We start from the raw sequence: 21,384 nt of genomic DNA on the forward strand, positions 1-21,384 counted from the left end.
GGACTGGCGTCTCTGTCCCGGGCCCCCGCTTCGACTCTCCCAGCACGGAGGAAAAAACTCTGCCCTCAGTGAGTTTGAAGGCAGAACTTCTGATAAAACAGAAATATAATATCTTTCTTCTTTGTGTGTTTTTTCATTTTCATCTCGCCATCGTCAGATGTTGATGCGTTTCCTCGACTGCTGGGCTTGTGTTTCAATCACAGGGTTTTATATGTGTGCGTGCGTGTGTGTGTGTGTGTGTGTGTGTGTGTGTGTGTGTGTGTGTGTGTGTGTGTGTCGATGACAGATTCAGATGTTTTCTGCTTTCATTGCTCTGGTCAAAGTGAAGCCGAAAGCTCAGAAGCTGATGGAAAAATCCAGGAAATGAGGCTGTGATCTGAAGCACTCATGAACACGAGCTCTCAAAATGTAATTTCATCTAGCATTAAAAGTAAAAAGTCACATTGTGGCGCAGTGGGTAGCACTGTCGCCTTACAGGAAGAAAGGTCGCTGGTTTGAGCCCCGGCAGGGTCAATTGACACTTGTGTGTGGAGTTTAAATGTTCGCCTCGTGTTGGCATGGGTTTCCTACGGGTGCTCCGGTTTCCCCCACAGTTCAAACACATGTGCTGTAAGTGAATTGGGAAAGCTAATTTGTCCATAGTGTATGTCCTGATCCTCCAGGTTGGGGGTTGAGCATTAGACTAACAACTCACCTCATAAAAACTAGATGTTACGAAACACCAACATGTTGCGGCTAAATATCAACTTAGATATAAATGGCCCAGGGAGTAAGTATAAAAGTAAAATAAATTGTAATTTTTGAATCCAAAAAGTGCAATTAAATAAAAAAATTATAAAATACATATAAAATTATATTGATTGTATATCTGCACAATATATCGCAAACCTATTGTTATTAAAGTATATGCAATATGTACTTGAAGTCAAAATTCTCCTAGGATTTTATATATATGTATTTATTTCCCAAATGTTTAAAAAAGCAAGGAATTTTCGACAGTATTTCCTATAATATGTTTTCTTTTGAAGAAAGACTTATTTGATTTAAGATTTTTTTTTTAAACATTTTAAGGTCAATATTATTAGCCCCCTTAAGCAATCTATTTATTTTTTTTTTTTCGAATGTTCCTAATACTTCTGACTATAACTCTTTATGCACAACAGTTGAACAGTTATAGTGTAATAATAGGTACAAAATCAGAATTGAAACACATGTCATAGTCTCTTTCATATTTGACTAAAATTGTAGTTTTCTTATTGGCACCGTTTATTGTATCTGTAGTATACATTACCAAAAAAGTCTTGTCGCAACAAATAATAACTTGACTTCTAGTTGATCGTTTGGTATCAGAAGTGGCTTATAGGAAAGGCAAAGGCCTCTAGATTACACTTATTTTACTTAAATAAAATATGATCATGCCTTGATTTTTTATCATTTAATTGGGACAGTAAGGTCTGACTTTGCTCAGACAAAAGTCTTGTCACTTAACAGAAATAATGTCCAGTATAGAATATAAAGTCATGGTGCAGTGGAAAAATAATTACTATTTTGTATGACTCCCACGAGCTTGGAGGACTGCATCCATACATCTCTGCAGTGACTCAAATCACTTATGACTAAAGTCATCTGGAATGGCAAAGAAAGCGTTCTAGCAAGACTCCCAGAGTTCATCAAGATTCTTTGGATTCATCTTTAATGCCTCCTCCATCTTACCCCAGACATGCTCAATAATGTTCATGTCTTGTGACTGGGCAGGCCAATCCTAGAGGACCTTGACCTTCTTTGCTTAAAGGAACTTCGATGTGGAGGCTGAAGTATGAGAAGGAGCGCTATCCTGCTGAAGAATTTGCCCTCTCCTGTGGTTTACAATGTAATGGGCAGCACAGATGTCTTGATACCTCAGACTTTTGATGTTGCCATCCACTCTGCAGATCTCTTGCACGCCCCCCATACTGAATGTAACCAAAACCATGATTTTTCCTTTACCAAACTTTTTTCTGTGAGAATATGAGGGTTCCAGTAGGTCTTTTGCAGTATTTATGATGATCGGGATGCAGTTCAACAGATAATTCATCAGAAAAATCAACCTTCTGCCACTTTTCCAAATGTTCAACTAGAAGTCAAGTTATTATTTGTTGCTTTTGCAACTGGGATCGACAACAAGACTTTTTTCAGGTGGTGTATTCCACACTACTGTATTCCAGTGTGTATAAAAGCCACTTTTTTTATTAAATCACATATTCACAGAGTTTCAAAACAATCCATCCATTTTCCCAGGTCTATATCTGAAACATACCTGTCTTTGAATCTCAGCAAGGTTGTAAGGAAGCGCTCCCTCCTCCAGAGGTGCAATCATCTCGATGTCAACTAAACCAAGCCGTCTGTGTAAAGCAAAACACAGGCAGGCATTATTAAAGATTTTTCTATCCAGCTCTTTTTTTAAAGCACAACATCTCTAAGATCTCTGAGAAAGAGTGATGTATAGTGTGCCCTCGCCATCCTGACTCAAAGAGAGTTGCGTAATTACAGTATCGCATTGCAAGAAAAAAAATAATGACATCAAAAAATATGATTCCTGATCACGACCCACCCAGTAGCGTAATGATTCGGTTCAAAGGTCATGACTTCTCCGGAATGTTCATGTGATGTTTTTGGCTTTTTGAAAGCTTCATGGGTATTTTCTGAATATTTTTTTTCAATCTCATTACTTTTAAAGAGCTTTGCAGTATATACAGTACCATCAACTTAGTATTTTTACTTCACTATTAATTACTAATTGCTGAATTTTAAGGTTTGTTAATGTACATGAAAATCATACAGTTTCTTATAGATTAAAAGGGATAGTTCACACCAAAAATGGAAATTGTGTCATCATTTACTCACCATTCACTTGTTCAAAACCTTTTATAGTTTATTTCCTCTGTCTTTCTAAAAGAAGATGTTTTGAAGAAATTCCCATTGACTTCTATAGTACTTTTTCCCCTACTATGGAAGTGAATGGATGCATGCTACCAGCATTCTTCAAAATATCTTCTTCTGTGTTGAACAGAAGAAAGAATGCATAACGAGGGGAAAAAATTAATGAGGTTGTTTTCAATTTGGGATGAACTAACTCTTTATTCTACTGGAAAAGGGTGGGCTGTTTAAGCCCACTATATAAAATGCTTAAATGTGGATATGTCCATATCTGTGTATTAACATCTGAACGGGGTCAGAAATAAAATTAAAACTAAGTTAAATAGTGTTCTTCTTCAAATTCGAACACATTTTTTTCCTATGTGAGATTTGTTTTTATATTGTATGTTAAAATTTGGCAGTGCACAATTGCGGTTTATTCATTATTATTATTTTTTTTATTTTATTTTTTTTTTTATTTAACCACAAAAGCCTCTCTGAGAATTCCAGGTCACAGTATTTAAAATACTGCATAACAAATGTATAATTATATACTTGACTTTATGGTGTATTTTGTTATTTTCATGTTTGCAGACAGAAATTATTTGAAATAATTAGCAGTGCTTAAACCAATACTTCAACCAAAAATGAAAATTTGCCCACCGTTTCCACTCCACTATATGTTTCCAATCCTTATGTTTCTTTTTTCCCAATGAACACAAAATAAGATATTTTGAAAAATGTTGGATACCAGGCGGCACGGTGGTTGAGTGGTTGGCACTGTTTCCTCACAGCAAGAAGGTTGGTGGTTCAAGTCCCGGATGGGCTAATTGACAATTCTGTGTGGAGTTTGCATGTTGGCATGGGTTTCCTCCGGGTGCTCTGGTTACCCTCCACAGTCCAAACACATGCGCTATAGGTGAATTGGATGAGCTAAATTGGCCGTAGTGTATTAGTGTGAAAGAGTGTGTATGGGTGTTTCCCAGTACTGGGTTGCAGCTGGAAGGGCAGAGTAAAACATATCCCAGAATAGTTGGGGGTTCATTCCACTGTGACAACCTCTGAAATAGAGACTAAGCCAAAGGAAAATGAATGAATGAATGAATGAATGGACACTGGTAGCCACTGACATCCATTCCAAATACTATGGAAGTGAAAAGTGCCTTTCACACAGAAATACCAGTAAATATCCAGAAAATTTCCGGAACGACTTTACCGGTATATTAAAAAAAGCGCTGTTCACACGGTTAAGGACTTACGGAATTTTTCCAGATAAGACCATTCACACATCCATTCCAAAATACCGATAAATTCTGACATCATTAACCAGAAATTACCTCTAAACGGCTTTGTAAACATTTGACTACATTACAAACTCTGTGGATGGATTAGTATTGTGAACAATTACGATAAATTATATGGAAGAACACTTTCGCATGTTGAGATGTTCATTATATGTGTGTGTGCTGGTGCTCACTGGCTGCTTTATTTACACATGCGTCAGAGCTTGAAGCTAAACAAACAGCGGTTTATCATGAGCATCTTATCAATAATTTTTACACAGTTGGCATTAGGAAAAGAACATATAAACATTATCTGACTAACAACTAGCAGCTAAATGTGCCTGGAAGAATATTCAAAGGCTTTTATTTTTCATAAACAGCGTGAATGTGAATGCGTCTGACTGTTCTGATTGGCTAAAGTAGACGTCTCACGTCAGTGCGTTCTAGACGTGAACGCATTCTTTCCAGCAATCTTCCTTCTGCGTTCACACAGTGCAGAATACCGGCAAATTACCGGTAATGTTACAACTTCTCTTTCCGGAAAATTGCTGGACGAATTTACTGGAATTTTCAAAAAGGGGCTGTTCACACATACAGACCTTTCCGGAAAATTTTATGGAAAGGTCTGTATGTGCGAAAGGGGCTATAGGCTACCGGTTTCCAACTTTTCTTTTCATCAGAAGAAAGAAACTCAAGAACAACAACAAGTGGAGATCAGTAAATGACAGAATTTTCCTTTTTGGGTAAAGTATCACGGTTTAAAGGGCACCTGGGTTACCACTTTTTTCAGATTTCATATAAGTCTTTTGCGTCTCCAGAATGTATCTGTAAAGTTTCAGCTCAAAACACCCATCAGATTTTGTATTATACCTCTTATAATATGCTATCTTTTACCTTTTTGCATCAGGTAGTGTTTTTGTTGTACTGCGCCTTTAAGGCTCTTCCTCCCCGCCCACCGTTTCTACATGCCACACACACACACACACACACACACAGACAGACAAACAGACAGACAGACAGACAGACAGACAGACAGACAGACAGACAGACAGACAGACAGACAGACAGACAGACAGACATCGCGCGCGTTTAGCTTTGCACTCTATTTGCACACAAATGTGACAGGATTCAGTTTAATTTCCACTTCTGTATGGATATCTGTTATGTTAACGTACAAAATAAACCCGATTTAATGTCCACAAAGCAGGATTAAAGCGTCTTCTTTTATAATTGTTCTGACACGAGGCTGTACTGATGAAGTGAATCTGAAGTGAATCGCTGTACTTCATTAGACTCATGCACTGTTTTAAAACATTTTAAACTATTAAAGCTCACTCTTGATCACATTTGATTATGATTGATGATCCTAGCAAACTGAACAGACCTTTTATTACCGGTTGCTTTGCGCACGTCCTGTCTTGTTGAAATGATTATACACGTGACTACCGGGACAAGTTAATACGCAGCTGTCAATCAATTCGATGGGCGAGGGGACCACACTGCTTCGTCAAGTTGCGGTCAGTCTGAAAACCGCTCCAATTGGATCACCGTTTTTATGATGTTATATTGAAAAAAAAAGACTAGATGTGTTTATATCACCCCAATATGACGGTCTATACACTATACCTACACACATGTTTGTCCAAACAGCTTGAAAAGTAGATTTTTTTTTACCATAGGTGCCCTTTAATGTATCAAATTTTCTTACAAAACAAACAAAAATCACTAAGTACTTTTTTACTTTTAATACTTATTTACATTAAAAATCAAGTACTTTTGTCTTAAGAAGAAGTACTTTATACTTTTATTGAAGTAATATTTTATTCAGGTATCTGTACTTATACTTAAGTATAGTTCACCCACAACTAAGAATTTACTATTTACTCACCCTCAATTGATTCCAAGCCTTTATGAGTTTCTTTATTCTGCTGAACAAAGAAGAGCACATCTTAATGAAAGCTGAAAACCTGTAACCATTGACTTCCATAGTAGGAAAAACATATCGGCAATTGTTTGCTTTATGGAATTCAAAAACTTTGAAGCTCATTATCTCAAAATCATTCAGACTGCAGATTACAATTCCAAGTTGATGATATATCATGTAAGTCAATGGTTACAGGATTTCAGCTTTCTTCAAAATATCTCCTTTTTTGTTCATAAATAAAAAGAAACTCTACTTATGAGGGTAAGTAAACAGTGAGTAAAGTTAAAGTTTTGGGTGAACTATCCCTTTAAGTCCTTCATTTGTGTGCCTAGCCAAGCACTGGTTACAGTAGCAAAGAAAAATGTGCTGCAAAAAATTTGGAGCGAGCTGGACTGCATTCAAAACCTCCCGCTGTACAATAATAAGAAGAGTCATGTATCATCAACTATGCAATTGCCAGAACAAGACTGAGAATAGAGAGAGCAGCAAACTTTTCGCATGTAATTACAGAAGAGTCAAACAGCGGCTGGAGGGCTCGAGCTGAAGTGTGTTATGGCTGAACATGATGGGAAGAGGCTCTCAGACGGTGATTCAGCTCATGGTGACTCAGACTCACCCTCTCGGCTCTGACAGATCCGCCAGCTGGAAAAGGATGTCCACTTCCATTGGGGTCACCTGGCCGAACCGCTGCGCCGCGATGATGAACTCTTCTGGAGAAGGCAGAAAACACGGAGTGATTTTAATATTGAGAAGTAAAGCAATGAGTGTGTTTCACAAACAAATACAAAGGCTTCAAAATGTATTGTCCGCTCTTGTTTAACAATTTAAATGTTTCTGAAAAAAGTATCTTAACTGTACACTGTAAAAAAATCATCCATTTGGAAAGGCTCTTGGCGAGACGGTGGCTCAGTGGGTAGAACTGTCTACTCACAGCAAGAAGGTCATTGAATCGAGTCCCAGCTGGGTCGGTTGGCATTTCTGTGTGGAGTTTGCATGTCCTCCCCGTGTTGGCGTGGGTTTCCACTGGGTGCTCCGTTTTTCCCCACAGTCTAAAGACATGCGGTACAGGTGAATTGGGTAAACTAAATTGCCCGTAGTGTATGAGTGGAAATGTGAGAGTGTATGGGTGTTTATCAGTATTGGGTTGTGGCTGGAAGGGCATCCGCTGTGTAAAACATATGCTGGATAAGTTGGTGGTTCATTCCGCTGTGGCAACCCCTTTGTGGAAATATACATTTCTTTTTCACTCATTAATTTTTTTACAACACCTTATAAATAATGGACTAAGCCGAAGAAAGAGTAATTAATGAATAAACGGCAAGGCTCTGCTTTATGAGGTCCAACTCTAATAGAAAATCGCTTGCTACCTGGGAACCCTTCCTCAAATACTTAAACCTGAAACACGATCAATTCTAATCAATTAATTAATCAATCAACCAATTAATCAATCCATCCATTGTTCTATCGTTCAATGTATAGTTCAATCTACCTGTCTGTCTGTCTGTCTATCTGTCTGTCTATCTATCTATCTATCTATCTATCTATCTATCTATCTATCTATCTATCTATCTATCTATCTATCTATCTATCTATCTATCTATCTATCTATCCTTCCATCCATCCATATCTATCTATCTATCTATCTATCTATCTATCTATCTATCTATCTATCTATCTATCTATCTATCTATCTATCTATCTATCTATCTATCTATCTATCTATCTATCTATCTATCTATCTATCTTTTCATACTATTGCAAACTAAACAAACTACTTTAAACAGGCTTTCTCATGCTAACCTCAGAGTATGTCTTGATGCACTTTACCTAGTTTTAATTCATTAATCTCATATAATATCAGAATAATATATTATATCATATCATGCTCATACAATCTCATAATAAAAAATTATATCAGATCATGCTCATATAATCTCAGAATAATATATTATATCAGATCATGCTCATATAATCGCAGAATAATATATTATATCAGATCATGCTCATATAATCTCAGAATAATATATTATATCAGATCATGCTCATATAATCGCAGAATAATGTATTATATCAGATCATGCTCATATAATCTCAGAATAATATATTATATCAGATCATGCTCATATAATCTCAGTATATAATCAGAATTCCCAAAAATACTCACATAAAGAAGAATGGAATTTATCTACGTATTTAATTAGTCTTAAATAATATCATCCAAAAACAATATAGATTCTATCTGAAACAGAATTTGCTTTACTTATACAAAGATAGCAAAAAAATAAGTTTAATGCTAAAACGGTATACATGTTAATCAACAAAATTCAGCCCCCAAAAAAGTGTATGATACAGAAAAAAATATTCATTTTACAAAGTATTTACAAAAGATTTCTAATGGTGCCAGATCAAAAATGATTAAACAAACTCATTAATTCATTAATTTTCCTTCGGCTTAGTGTCTTTATCAGGGTTTATAACAGCGGAATGAACCGCCAACTTAACCTACATATGTTTTACGCAGCTGATGCCCTTCCAGCTGCACCCCAATACTAGGAAACACCCATACACCCTCACATTCACACTCATACACTACAGCCAATTTAGTTTATTCGATTCACCTATAGCGCATCTCTTTGGATTGTGGGGAAACCAGAGCACCCCTAGGAAACCCATGTGAACACTGTACAAATATATAGAAGTGTCCGTTTATTATTTATAACACTTCAATTAATGAGCTATTACACAAACACATCCCAACATGATTATAAAGCAAAACAAATCAATGAAATATTTATTAAACCCGGTGTGTATTGTATATCAGCTGGTTGTGCAGGTTAAGTGTAGAGTGGTAATGAGCAAACTGAACACAGGCCGGTTAACAGTGGGATTCCCACTGCACTGGTATAAAGTGACTGGCCTGAAAAAGGCAGCAAGTGTTCTTACACAGAGCCCTATTGAACGAAGGCCGGCTCAGTTTACCCCGGCCTTAAACATGCTGTGAAGTGTGAAGAAACGCTTCAATCAAAGATCACGCAGGGCATCGGTCTCTTCAGTTCCCTCTAAAAACAAACACTGATACTGATAAGTGTGAGCGATGAGCCGCCAAGAGCGTTACACCTGCCAAAAATCATATTTAACTTCGCAAAAACTTGACTGAGTGGAAAATATCTCTGAAATCATGAAGTTGAAGTTTTTTTTTGTTTAAGAATGGCCTGAAAATATGTTGGATGTTTTTATTAGTGCTGTCCAAATTAGTGTCAATGTATGCATTTAATATTTCCATTTAAACGCTGCTAAAAATATGTAAGGGGTGGAGCTTAGGGTTGGTAAAGCTACAAATATAAAAAAAAAAATCTGTAGATTTGCAGTTTTCTGTATTTTGTGATTCATGTTTTTATTTTTTCCCATTTATTTATGCTTTTGAATCACATAATGGAAGCTTGATCTTTCTTCCAACAACTTTTAACCTTGAAAAGTAAAAAAAAGTTACTTTTATTAACATTTTAATAGTTTAAAGGGCTATATTGTCTGGGTTGCTGTTGTATGTTGTGATACAAAAACCTTGAAATAAACTGCAGGTATTTTCTGTTACTTTACAGATTTATTTCTCTATATATTATTTCTTATCCATTATATTATTTCAAAATACTAAAATGTTAATAAAAGTCACTTTGTTAAACTGTAGAGTTGAATTTTCAACATTAAAATTCAAGCAGAGAACAACATCCCATAATCCTCTATCCATCATGACCTCTTCACCATCTCCATTTCATAATTCATTTCATCACTCTGTCTCCTCTCCACCAATCAGCTGGTGTGTGGTGTACAATTTGGCGCAATATGGCTGCTGTTGCATCATTCAGGTGATGGATGAGAAGATTCCCCCCAAAAAATGTGTAAAGTGAGTTGAGTGTCCAGAAAAGCGCTATACAAATGTAAAGAATTATTTATAATTAATTTGATTAACCCTAAAAATAAATAATAAATTAATTTAATAAATTTTATTGATTTGTTATTTTTTAATAGATAAACTACACTATATATATATATATATATATATATATATATATATATATATATATATATATATATATATATATATATATATATACATATCACCTTTACACCTTTATACAGCTTGAGAATAATTATGGTTATTGATTCTTTTTTCTTTTTTTCTTCCTTTTCTACATATAAAAACTCTTTCCTCTTTTCCTATTTTTAAGTCATATGAGATGTTTTAGGTCAGTTTAAGGCAATGTAATGCAAGTTAAAAATGACTTCAAAGGTTAATGTGATTTTCCTTAAAAAATAATATTATTATTTAATTATTTTTGCAGAGTGGAAATAAATCACATTTAATTTAAGATTTTTTTTTAGAAATGTTTTTTTTTAATCAATTGACACCACAAGTTATATATCAGTCACCTTTATACAGTTTGGAATTATTTATAATTAATAAGTTTAATGCAATGTAAAGTAAGTTAAAATATGACAAGGTCAATGTGATTCACCTTAAAAAATTATACAGTAATATTTGAAATCGATTTTGATTAACTGTTTTTTTTTTTTTTTTTTTTTTTTTTTTGGGGGGGGGGGGGTGATAAACAGCACTAGTTATATCAATCACCTTTATATAGTTTAAAATTAATTATGATTAATCTTTTTTTTTTCTTTTCTATTTTTAATCGACTGACAGCACCATATTTTCTACAAACTCTTTCTTCTTTCCCTATTTTCCCCAGGTGGCAAACGATGGTTGTTGCAATGACTAAACTGTGCTTCGCTGGAAACATACGGAACCAATCAGCTGAGGGTCAACAGGAGAAGTAGACATGGAAATCGGCACGCACAGTTCCCGGCGGAGGCCAGTGTGGGAACAGCAGTGCTGGATTTTGGGCTCTCCACCCCGGCTCTGGACTCCACAGGCCTGATAGCATCGCCGGCTGGGTGTGTTCAGCCTGAGTGTGTGTCCAAAATGCAGAGCTCCACTGCAGCTAGACTATGAGTGCTGTTTCACAGGTCAGCAGTTGGTCAGGGAGACGCAAGCCGAGGTTTTTTTTGAAGGGCTTTGTTGCAGCTCTTGGTGGGCTATTGGCAGGTTTTCATAATTACTGTCCTTAAATGAGCTAAACATAACTAATTAGTATAGTGTAGTATTAATGCTGGAATATGTCAGATAAATAGATATTTTATTAAAAACAAAAATTATTCTTATTTGCTGTTGAAGACAAAATTATTAGTAACTGCTCTAGTAATTCTTTTTCAATTATTTCCCAAGTGATTTTAATGATATATTTCAATGATATTTTCCAAGTAATTCCTATAATGCTTTTTCTTCGTATTATTTGTTTTAGTTTGGCAGGAATTAAACTATTATAAGGTCAATATTATTAGCCCCCTTAGGATTTATTTCCCCTGATTAGCTACAGAACAAACTTCTGCTGTTTAACGACTTACCTAATTAACTTAACTTAGTTAAACTAATTAACCTAGTTAAGCCTTTAAATTATACTGTAAACTGAATACTAAGGTTTTAAAATAGTAAAATATAATGTAGTGTCATCATGGCAAAGACTAAATGAATTAATTAATATAAATTTATTTTATAATATAAATTTATATAAATATAATATTAATATCAATTAGTCAAGTTGAGAAATATTTAAAAGAAATACAAATTGTACAGAAAGGCGAATAATTTTGTCTTCAATTGCATTCATTTGTTTGTTTTCATTGTGTTATTTTTAAAGGTTTAACATATTTGCAAAAACATAAAAAATCTTCAAAAAATCCTAAAAGAAACTTAATTCAGATTATAGAAACTATTAAAATGTAAAGATCATACTAATTAATAACTTGGAAGTTAATAAGTTTGAATATTAATTAAGGGAGGCACGATGGCTTTATTCTCCGAAATACCTTAATTTGTGTTCAACTCACCATAGTTTTGAAGAATGCTCTGTAATAAACCTGTAAGCATTGAATTTCACAGTAGGAAAAACAAACACTATAAGTTAATGGTTAAAGGTTTGTTACAGAGCATTCTTCAAAATATTCTTTTGCCTCACAGCAAGAGGGTAACTGGTTTGAGTCCTTGCTGGGCCAGTTGGCATTTCTGTGTGGAGTTTGCCTGTCCTCCCCGTGTTGGCATGGGTTTCCTCCAGCTGCTCCGGTTTTCCCAACAATCCAAAGACATGCCATACAGGTGAATTGAATGAACTAAATTGGTCGTAGTGTATGAGTGAGTGTATGAACAAGTGTGTATGGGTGTTTCCCTGTACTGGGTTGCGGCTGCAAGGCAACTCCTGATAAATAAAGGACTAAGCTGAAGGAAAATGAATGAATAAATGAAAATTTAAATGAATCCTGGGTATTAATCTGAGTTGTTCATATTTATTTTGAAAACTTATTTTTTCAAAACAATTGCTTTATTATTTCTTATGCATGATTTAATAATATTAATGCATAAAAGAGAAAAAAAAGTAAACAAAAATATAAATTATTCAAAAAAAATCTTTTTTTCTGATTGAAATGTTCAGCAAGATTAAATATTTGGGTACCACTTTATATTAAGTGGCCTTAACTAATATGTACTTACACAGGAATTAATAGTTTGCTACAATGTACTTATTGTGTAATACATGTATTTACTGTGTACTTATGCTTGATTAAACATATGTATGTAATTACATCTGTAATTAACTTTCGTAACTACATTTGTAAATACACTGTTGACCATCCCTTACACCTAAATCCACCCTTAAACCTACCCATACCACCAAACCTGTCCATAACCCAACCTCTATCCCAACTCAAAAGCACCACAAGTGTTCTCAAATACATTATGAACACAGTAAGTACATTGTATTTATTTTTTGATGTAAGTACATAGTAGTTAAGGACACTTAATATAAAGTGGGACCAATATTTGTAAAAATACACTTACACTGAAATACACATAATACATAATTACCTAAAATTCTGTTTGAAAAGAGCAGAACACAATTATAAAATAAGTAGGAAACGAACAGGAATGTTGTGCTTTTGACAGTTCTAAAAAGGAAAAAAGAGTGAGCAATGTTTTTTTTTTTAAATATTATAATGTTATACTTCTTTATAGTAAATCACCAATATAATGCAAAAAATCATCTCACACTGTGAAAAAGTGCTAGCTTCAACACATTTCCTTCATGTTGTCCCAACACAAACTGATTAAGGCAATCACAATTCTATTTTTGTACCCCCTCCCCTTCACACTCTGTTTCAAGGGCCAAGGGTAACAGGAAGGGCTTCAAATTTTACCCCTTAGAAATAAGACAGCACTACAACACCAGCACACGTCATCATATGTCATCGCAATCTCTTGCTTCATATGAGATCAGACAATCACGACTGCTGTAGTTATTCCAGTTGCGTTATTTTGGGTATTTTTCTTCAGGAAATCCCTGAAGGCAACGATATCCTGTTATATCATAATGATATAATTATAAAATAAACTCATAACTGTACTGGGCATTTACACTTTGGCCATATTCATCAATGTAAACACACGAAAACAACATTAATATTATAGCAGACACTGTAAAGAGCTCATTCCCAGCCACTAGACTTTTCTGACAGGGTATTCGAGTGTCATTGAGTGACAGAATGTTGTGGCAGCTATGCTGTCGTCGTAGCTGCTATATTGTGGGAAATTTTCCAACGCCTTGGTTTCGAGTGTGGTCCTGAAAATTCTCAGTTTCAAGGGGTATCTAGCCCTTCCCCTTAGCCCTAGGCCTTCACACTAAGGCCGTACTCACACTAGGTACAGTTGCCTAGAACCAGGCCAAAGCACGCTATTTCGCCGAACAGATCCGCCACTTTTGGCGCTCAAAAACAATCATAAAGCTCTCGTGCTGCAGGAATGAGGAGGTCTGCTGAAGCCGCGTTCCTGTCTTGCTTTGAGGAGTTCTCATCTTTAATAAACTACGGCAGTTTGCGTTCACTGAGCAGTAAGAATGATTAAAAAATCCATATAAAACAGCCCCGTAAAAGTCACGTCTCGCTTTCGGTTTCGGGCTTTGGCGCGTTTTGCACTCACACACAAGCGTACCGTGCCAAAGCCCAAGTGAACCGCACTCAGGCACACCTCTTCCAAACGGGCCAGGGCCGGCCAAGTGAACTGTGCTTGAGCCCGATTCAGCGCACTCACACTTCTCAAACGATCCGGGAAACGGGCCTGGGCACAGTACGAATGGCATAGTGCGAGTAGGCCCTAAAGAGAATAGGGACACTCATTCCCCTTCACGTGAACGCGGGGGTAAGGGGAAGGGCTAAGGGGTAGAATTGAGAATTGGGATTGGGCTTGAGCTAAATAAGTTTTTACAAATTTTAATGGATTAATTCATTCATTTTTTTTTTCAGCTTAGTCCCATTATTATTCCGGGGTCGCCACAGGGGAATGAACCGGCAACTTATCCAGCATGTGTTTTACGCAGCGGATGCCCTTCCATCTCTAAACACTCATTCATTCATACACTACGGACAATTTAACTTATTCAATTCACCTATACTGCATGTGTTTGGACTTGTGCAACCTGAACACCCGGGGGAAACCCATGCCAACACGAGGAGAACATGCAAACTTCACACAGAAATGCCAGCTGATCCAGCTGAGACTCGAACCAGCGACCTTCTAGCTGTGAGGCAACAGCTCTACCAACTGCGCCACCGCGTCACCTTAAATGGATTGAACATAAAACAATTAATTTGACCCCCCAAACAAGATTTAAGAATTACGTCATTTAAACTCATTTTGAATACATAGTTTGAACAAGCAGCAAAATTCTTGAGTGCACTCAAACTCACCAGCAGAAATGCATTATGGGTATTTGTGTGTTTTTTGGGGCAAATCCAGTCTAATCAGTGGAGGAAGGATAAATCAAAACAAAACAGGACTAAAAAAAAAAAACACTAACCTTTAGTAACTTCCACATCTCTGCGGTTGCCTGCCAGGGTGGTGTAGATCTTCCTAATGAGCTCCATGTTGTTCAGCAAAGAGTTGAAGCCATTAAAGTAAGAAAAGCTGACCTGATGCGCCGTGCTGCCACCGGCTGCCTGCAAAATCACACATACACACACACACACGCAAAGAGATTTGCACTAAGACATCCTTTTATGAGGGACAGAGGTGATAAATAGCTGAGAATTCGACTGAGTGCCAAACATGAATGGAGCTCCAGCGCGGCGACATCTTTAGCACTTCCACCCCACAGAGCGCTAAATAAATACATGTGTTTTGCAGAGACGCACACTGCTAATTCCAGCTTCAGGGCCATTTTTAATTAAGCTCTTTTATGAGAAGAGGGACATATAAAGTGGAAAACTAACATGAGGTAAATCTTTAAATAGCATCTGACAGAATGTTTGCTGCTCAAGAAGAAAAAAAATGCAAGAAAGAAAAACAAAAACTAGCCTGTGTGACTTATTTTGATTAATAATAAAGAGATATTTCATTCAAAGATGAATAATTTTACTCATTTATTCAGCCTTAAGTGGTTTAAAACTATTATGAGTTGAACACATATAAAGTTATTTTAAAGAATGATCTGTAATAAAAGTAAATCTGTAAAAGTCAATGGTTACAGGTTTTTTGCAGAGCATTCTTCAAAATATCTTAACTTGTGTTCAACTCATCAAAGTTTTAAAGAATGATCTGTAATAAACATGTAAGCATGGACGTTCATGGTAGGAAAAACAAATACTATGAAAGTCAATGGTTACAGCTTTTCTTTTAAAGAGCATTCTTCAAAATATCTTTATTTGTGTTTAACTCATCATAGTTTTGAAGAATACTCTGTAATAAACCTGTAACCATTGACTTTCAGAGTAGGAAAAACAAATACTATGAAAGTCAATGGTTACAGGTTCATCACAGAGCATTCTTCAAAATATTAATCAATGTTTAACTCATAGTTTTGAAGAGTGCTCTATAATAAACCTGTAACCATTGACTTTCACAGTAGGAAAAACAAATACTATGAAAGTCAATGGTTACAGGTTTATTACAGAGCATTCTTCCAAATATATTCATTTGTGTTTAACTCAACATAGTTTTGAAGAATGCTCTGTTATAAACCTGTAAGCACTGACTTTCACAGTAGGAAAAAAACAAATACTATGAAAGTCAATGGTTACAGGTTTTTTTACAGAGCATTCTTCAAAATATCTTCATTTGTGTTTAACTCATAGTTTTAAAGAATGATCTCTGTAATAAACCTGTAAGCACTGACTTTCACAGTAGGAAGAACAAATATTATGAAAGCCAATGGTTACAGTTATTTTTTTAAAACGTCTGTAGTTGTGTTCAACAGAAGAAAGAAAGTCAAACACATTTGAAACAAGTATCCCTACCCCTTTAAGCAGCTGAACTTTTCAACATTTTTCAAACACATTCAGTGTGTTGAGCCTGATAAATTATAGATCATCTCACACTAGATGGCGCTGTGTGCTTTGCAGAAATGATGTCTCTACCTGAAGAGACCACAAAAAAAAAATAAAAGATTTGACCAGCTCTGAAGTTTCCTTAACCAACATGTCATTTGTAAAAACCCTGCATAAACCCGGACGCAAAAAAAGTATAAACCTTTATGTTGATGGAATAAAGTGTTTATACCTCTAGTCCTGTTTTGCAAGGCATCTAAATTAGAGGATTGAGTATATAGACTGGCGCGTCGTCTTTAATTTATTTCTAATGACCCCAAAACGAAGTGTTTACAAACATCTCCCAGAATTCCAAGGTTTATGAGGCACAAACCGTGGAGAAAATGAGAGAGTTTGCAAAAAAGCAGACCTCTCATGCACAAACACCTTGCTAACAAATATCTCCTGGTGGTTTATAAAGCTAAAGTAAGAATTATTAGCCCTCCTCTGAATTATTTTTTTTCTTATTCAAATATTTCCCAAATGATGTTTAGCAGAGCAAGGAATTTTTCACAGTATTTCCAATAATATTTTTTCTTCTAGAGAAAGTCTTATTTGTTTTATTTCGTCTAGAATAAAAGCAGTTTTTAATGTTTTTAACCCTTTTTAAGGTCAATATTATTAGCCCTCTTCAGCAATATTTTTTATTCGATTGTCTACAGAGCAAACCATCATTATACAATTTAGACTTGCCTTATTAACCTAATTAACCTAGTTACGCCTTTAAATGTCACTTTAAGCTGTATAGAAGTGTCTTAAAAATATCTAGCGAAATATTATTTACTGTCATCATGGCGAAGATAAAATAAATCAGTTATCAGACATGAGTTATTAAAACTATTATGTTTAGAAATGTATTGAAAAAAATCTTCGCTCCGTTAAACAAAAAATAAGGGAAAATATACAGGGGGGCTAACAATTCTGACTTCATGTGAATACAGTAAAAACACTGACTGAAAAACTCACTGCGACAAGACTTTCTTCCACAAACCGAGTGAGCATGTGAGGTCTGATGGTCACCATGATGTCCCTAAAGTCCAGGGCGGTGATGGTGCCTGATTTGGCCTTGTCCCGCTGCACAAAAGCCTGTCTGGCGTGTTCGAGCTGCATCTCCTGCAACACAGTGAACGTCGGTCAGTGTTTGAGTGCTGCCAATGCTGGATTGGAGGGATTCGTACTGCAGAAAATAAAACAAATACTTGATTAATTACATGCATGTGATTTTAGAACCAAGTGAGGTGCAAGCTGTACAGCTGGTTTTCATTATGTAAAAATGCATTGCTTTAAAAAAAGTAAACTCGGCTTCAGACTGCTGAAAAAATGTCAATATGAAGATTATGGTAACTCTTTACAATAAGGCTCAAATAATTTTTTTTGCATTCGTTAATGCATTTGTAGACATCAAGTGCCTATGACATGTTTCTTTTCTGAGTTTAATTGCAAAATATGATCTTATTTTTGAAGGTTTTCAGATTTTATGTTTTTATGCTGTGCATTGAAGAGTACAACTGCAAAAAAATATGTTTTATAAAAATGACAAACCCTGGAGCTTTCGGAAATTATACTTTTGTGAGTATCCAATAATCTCAAATACAACTTTTAGTTTTTAAATTCTATAAATGTAGCATTAACATTAATGTATGCTGTAAAAGGGTTGTTCGTTGTTAGTTCATGTTATGAAATGAAACCTCATAAAGAAGTTTAATTTCATGAAACCTTGTAAAGTGTTAAAATTATTATATAAGTTAGGAATTTAACACATATTAAATTAAATTAATTCACTAAAGTGTTAAAAATATTATATAAGTTAAGAATTTAATACATATTAAATTAAATTAATTGACTAAAGTGTTACAATTATTATAAGTAAGGAAATTAATACATATATAAAATTAAATTAAATTAAATTAAATTAAATTTAATTAAATTTAATTAAATTTAATTAAATTTAATTAAATTAAATTAAATTAAATTAAATTAAATTAAATTAAATTAAATTAAATTAAATTAAATTAAATTAAATTAAATTAAATTAAATTAAATTAGGGTTCCATTTCAATTTAAGAGGATTAAACATGAAATAGTTAAGCTGTTGCAAAGATATATATCAAGAATTGTGTTGTTTCAGCTTATTTTAAAGTACTTAAAGTAAACTTTAAAGTAGTTTGTACTGGACATGGGACAATAACCGTTTTCAATGTATATCATGGTTTGGAAAAGTCAAAGTTTTAAAACAGGCTAAATTTTCTGCAAAATTTCCAGCTATATATTTTCTGGTTTATATAAGATTTTTTTTTTTTTTTTTTTTTTTAGAATAACAGTATCTCCAGCAGAAAAGATATCCAAAGATGTCATCTTAAATTGTAAAGAAATCAGAGTTTTTGAACCTAATGAAAACAGCAGAAGTCAATGATTCATTTGAATCATTTAGCCTGGCATGTTTACTGCTCCTAAATGTTTTAAATGTTTCTCAAATCAATATATTGTATTCAAAGGGGAAAAAGTTGTAGTTTTTCATCCAGAAATTAAAAAATAATATATTTTAGAGGTGTAATTACAAAACCTTAAAACCGTGTAACCATGGTATTTTTATTCAAGGTTATCATACCGTCAGAATGTTATACCAGCCCATGTCTAGTTTGAACAAGCGACAAAATAATTTTGTAAATGTTGATCTAAATTAAAATGCGTCAAATTGTAGTATAAAATATATAATACATATTTTATTTACAAATAATTTGTATTATTAGTGCAAGAGCTGATAGGTGCTTTTATGGATCAAAAATTTATTTTATTATTTTTAAATAATCCTATTTATTTATTCAAGTAAAAACTTAACTCAATTCAATTCATCTTTATTTCTATAGCACTTTTATAATGTAGACTGTGTCAAAGCTGCTTAACAAAATAGTGCATGACATTTCCCTGATATTTTATTTAAAAAATAACAGGTAATAATTAATAAACACTATAGCAAAAGTATTTTTCATTGTTTGTCAATGCAACTTAATCCAACAAACCTTACTGTATTTATCATTCATCTTTGTTTATTTCAAATCTGCTTTAAGACACCTGACAGAAAGACATTTTGTCAATCAGTCAATTGTGCATTTGTAAAACGGTTGCTATCACATCAGGAGACGAGAATGACTTTGGTACACATCACAGGCTTTTACAGAGAGTTGTTTTTCTCTCTCACATCTCCACATAATTGAACCACCAGTACAAAACACTGGAAATATAGGTCTGTTGTGCGAATGGACGTGTCTTCTTATGGAAGCAAAAAAAAAAAAAAAAACACTATTAGAGAAAATGTCAAAGCTTTGAATGTCAGACTCCATGCTAACCTATTTCTGATATTATTGAAATGTCACTGTCCTCATAAAAAATACAGCAACAATACAGTTAAAGAATGTTGTCTGCAATTTCAGTCATTAACCTATTTTTTGCATTTGAATATTAACAAATCACATCAAAGCAGAGGCTGGAAAAACATGGAAAATCCTATTTAGTCTCGCGCATGACTTTCGTCGACACACAAACAATGTTTAAAGCCAAACGGAAATGCCAGTAGCACAGTAAATAAATAAAAACAAGAGCGGAGGTAGAGGAAAATAATATCTGGCTGCAGTTGATCCAGCATTGTGCTGCTTCAGCCGCAAGCATGTGGAATTGCATAATAATTGTGGCTCTGAACCTTACAGTTTACAGTTAGTCTCTTAAAACCTTAAATTACTGCAACTGTGAGTGTTTCAAAAGCATGGTTTTTATTTAGGGAGGAGAAGAACAGAACCTCCGAAAAGCCAATATTGAAACCACCATGGCATTTATTGTGCCTTTAATTGTCTTTGGATTCAAATAAAAAAACAGTTGATGAGCCACCTCTGCTTGGGTCAATTATTTCAGCTCGAGCGCTGCTGGCATTAAAAAGCGCATTTAAACGAGAATATCGGCCGAGTCTTCATAGATGTTCAGGTTAAAGAAATTGCAGGATGTTGGGTCTTTGGTTATGACAGTAATATCGTTTCTGACAATGCAGCCAGATTTCCGACATGTTGTATTGTAGCTGGTCATGCTGACGTGAAATGTTGGAAAGCATCCACTCATAAAGGAAAGTAAAATAATTGTGTGGGTTTCATTGAGACTGTACATTTGAATCTGTAGCCTGTTTTGTCATATGTGAATCTGCTAGGTGATTTTTTTTTACTAGAGGTGTCATGAAGTACTCACAGTATGGATCAACCCATCAGCATACCTGTCAACATTGGGATGTGAAAATAAGGGATTTTAATTTATCCCCCCCAACAAATAAGTTCATCTGGAGCTGTTTCATTGTAAACAAACAGTTAAACGGTCAGTAATATGTTTTATTATTATTATTTACAAAAGAAAAAATAAATAGTATACATTAGCAGCCAATAAATTAGCAAACAGTTTAGCTCATTAAAATGAACAGCTATTATAAAGAAATAGAATCAAGTTATCAAACCTCATTATCTTTTCTTCACTGTAAAACTTACACATTCAGATTAAAGATGAATGAAGAATGAATGAATCTCTCATTTATTTCGATTTTTCAATTGATTACATTAGATAACAGAGGTATCACTTTAAAAATGCACACATCTAACATTATAATGAAAGCATTCGATTGCTTTCCTAACTTGTTATGCTCATTTAGAACAAAAATAGTTGTGTTTAAAATACAACCACCAAGCTCGACCTCTTTAGATGTCATTATTTTTATTATTAATTATGTGTATACGCGTGTTCAAACACGCACCCAAAATCAAGACTTCCACTTTAAAACACGTGTAC

General features: G+C 34.6%; 1 protein-coding gene across 4 annotated transcripts in view; it reads right to left on the bottom strand.

Moving 5' to 3' along the window:
- The window catches only part of slc25a13 (solute carrier family 25 member 13), a 97,090-nt gene that overhangs the window by 45,969 nt on the left and 29,737 nt on the right, over positions 1-21,384 (bottom strand). For all 4 annotated transcript variants that reach the window (XM_088651524.1, XM_088651522.1, XM_088651525.1 and 1 more), the window contains 4 exons: positions 17,533-17,679; positions 15,063-15,201; positions 6,719-6,812; positions 2,297-2,381 (listed from right to left, as the gene is read on the bottom strand). In XM_088651524.1, the coding sequence (XP_088507650.1) occupies positions 2,297-2,381; positions 6,719-6,812; positions 15,063-15,201; positions 17,533-17,679 (465 nt within the window). The remainder of the gene's footprint in view (positions 1-2,296; positions 2,382-6,718; positions 6,813-15,062; positions 15,202-17,532; positions 17,680-21,384) is intronic.

Source organism: Danio rerio, chromosome 19, assembly GCF_052040795.2.
Source record: "Danio rerio strain M-AB ecotype USA chromosome 19, GRCz13ab, whole genome shotgun sequence".
Lineage (NCBI taxonomy): Eukaryota > Metazoa > Chordata > Actinopteri > Cypriniformes > Danionidae > Danio > Danio rerio.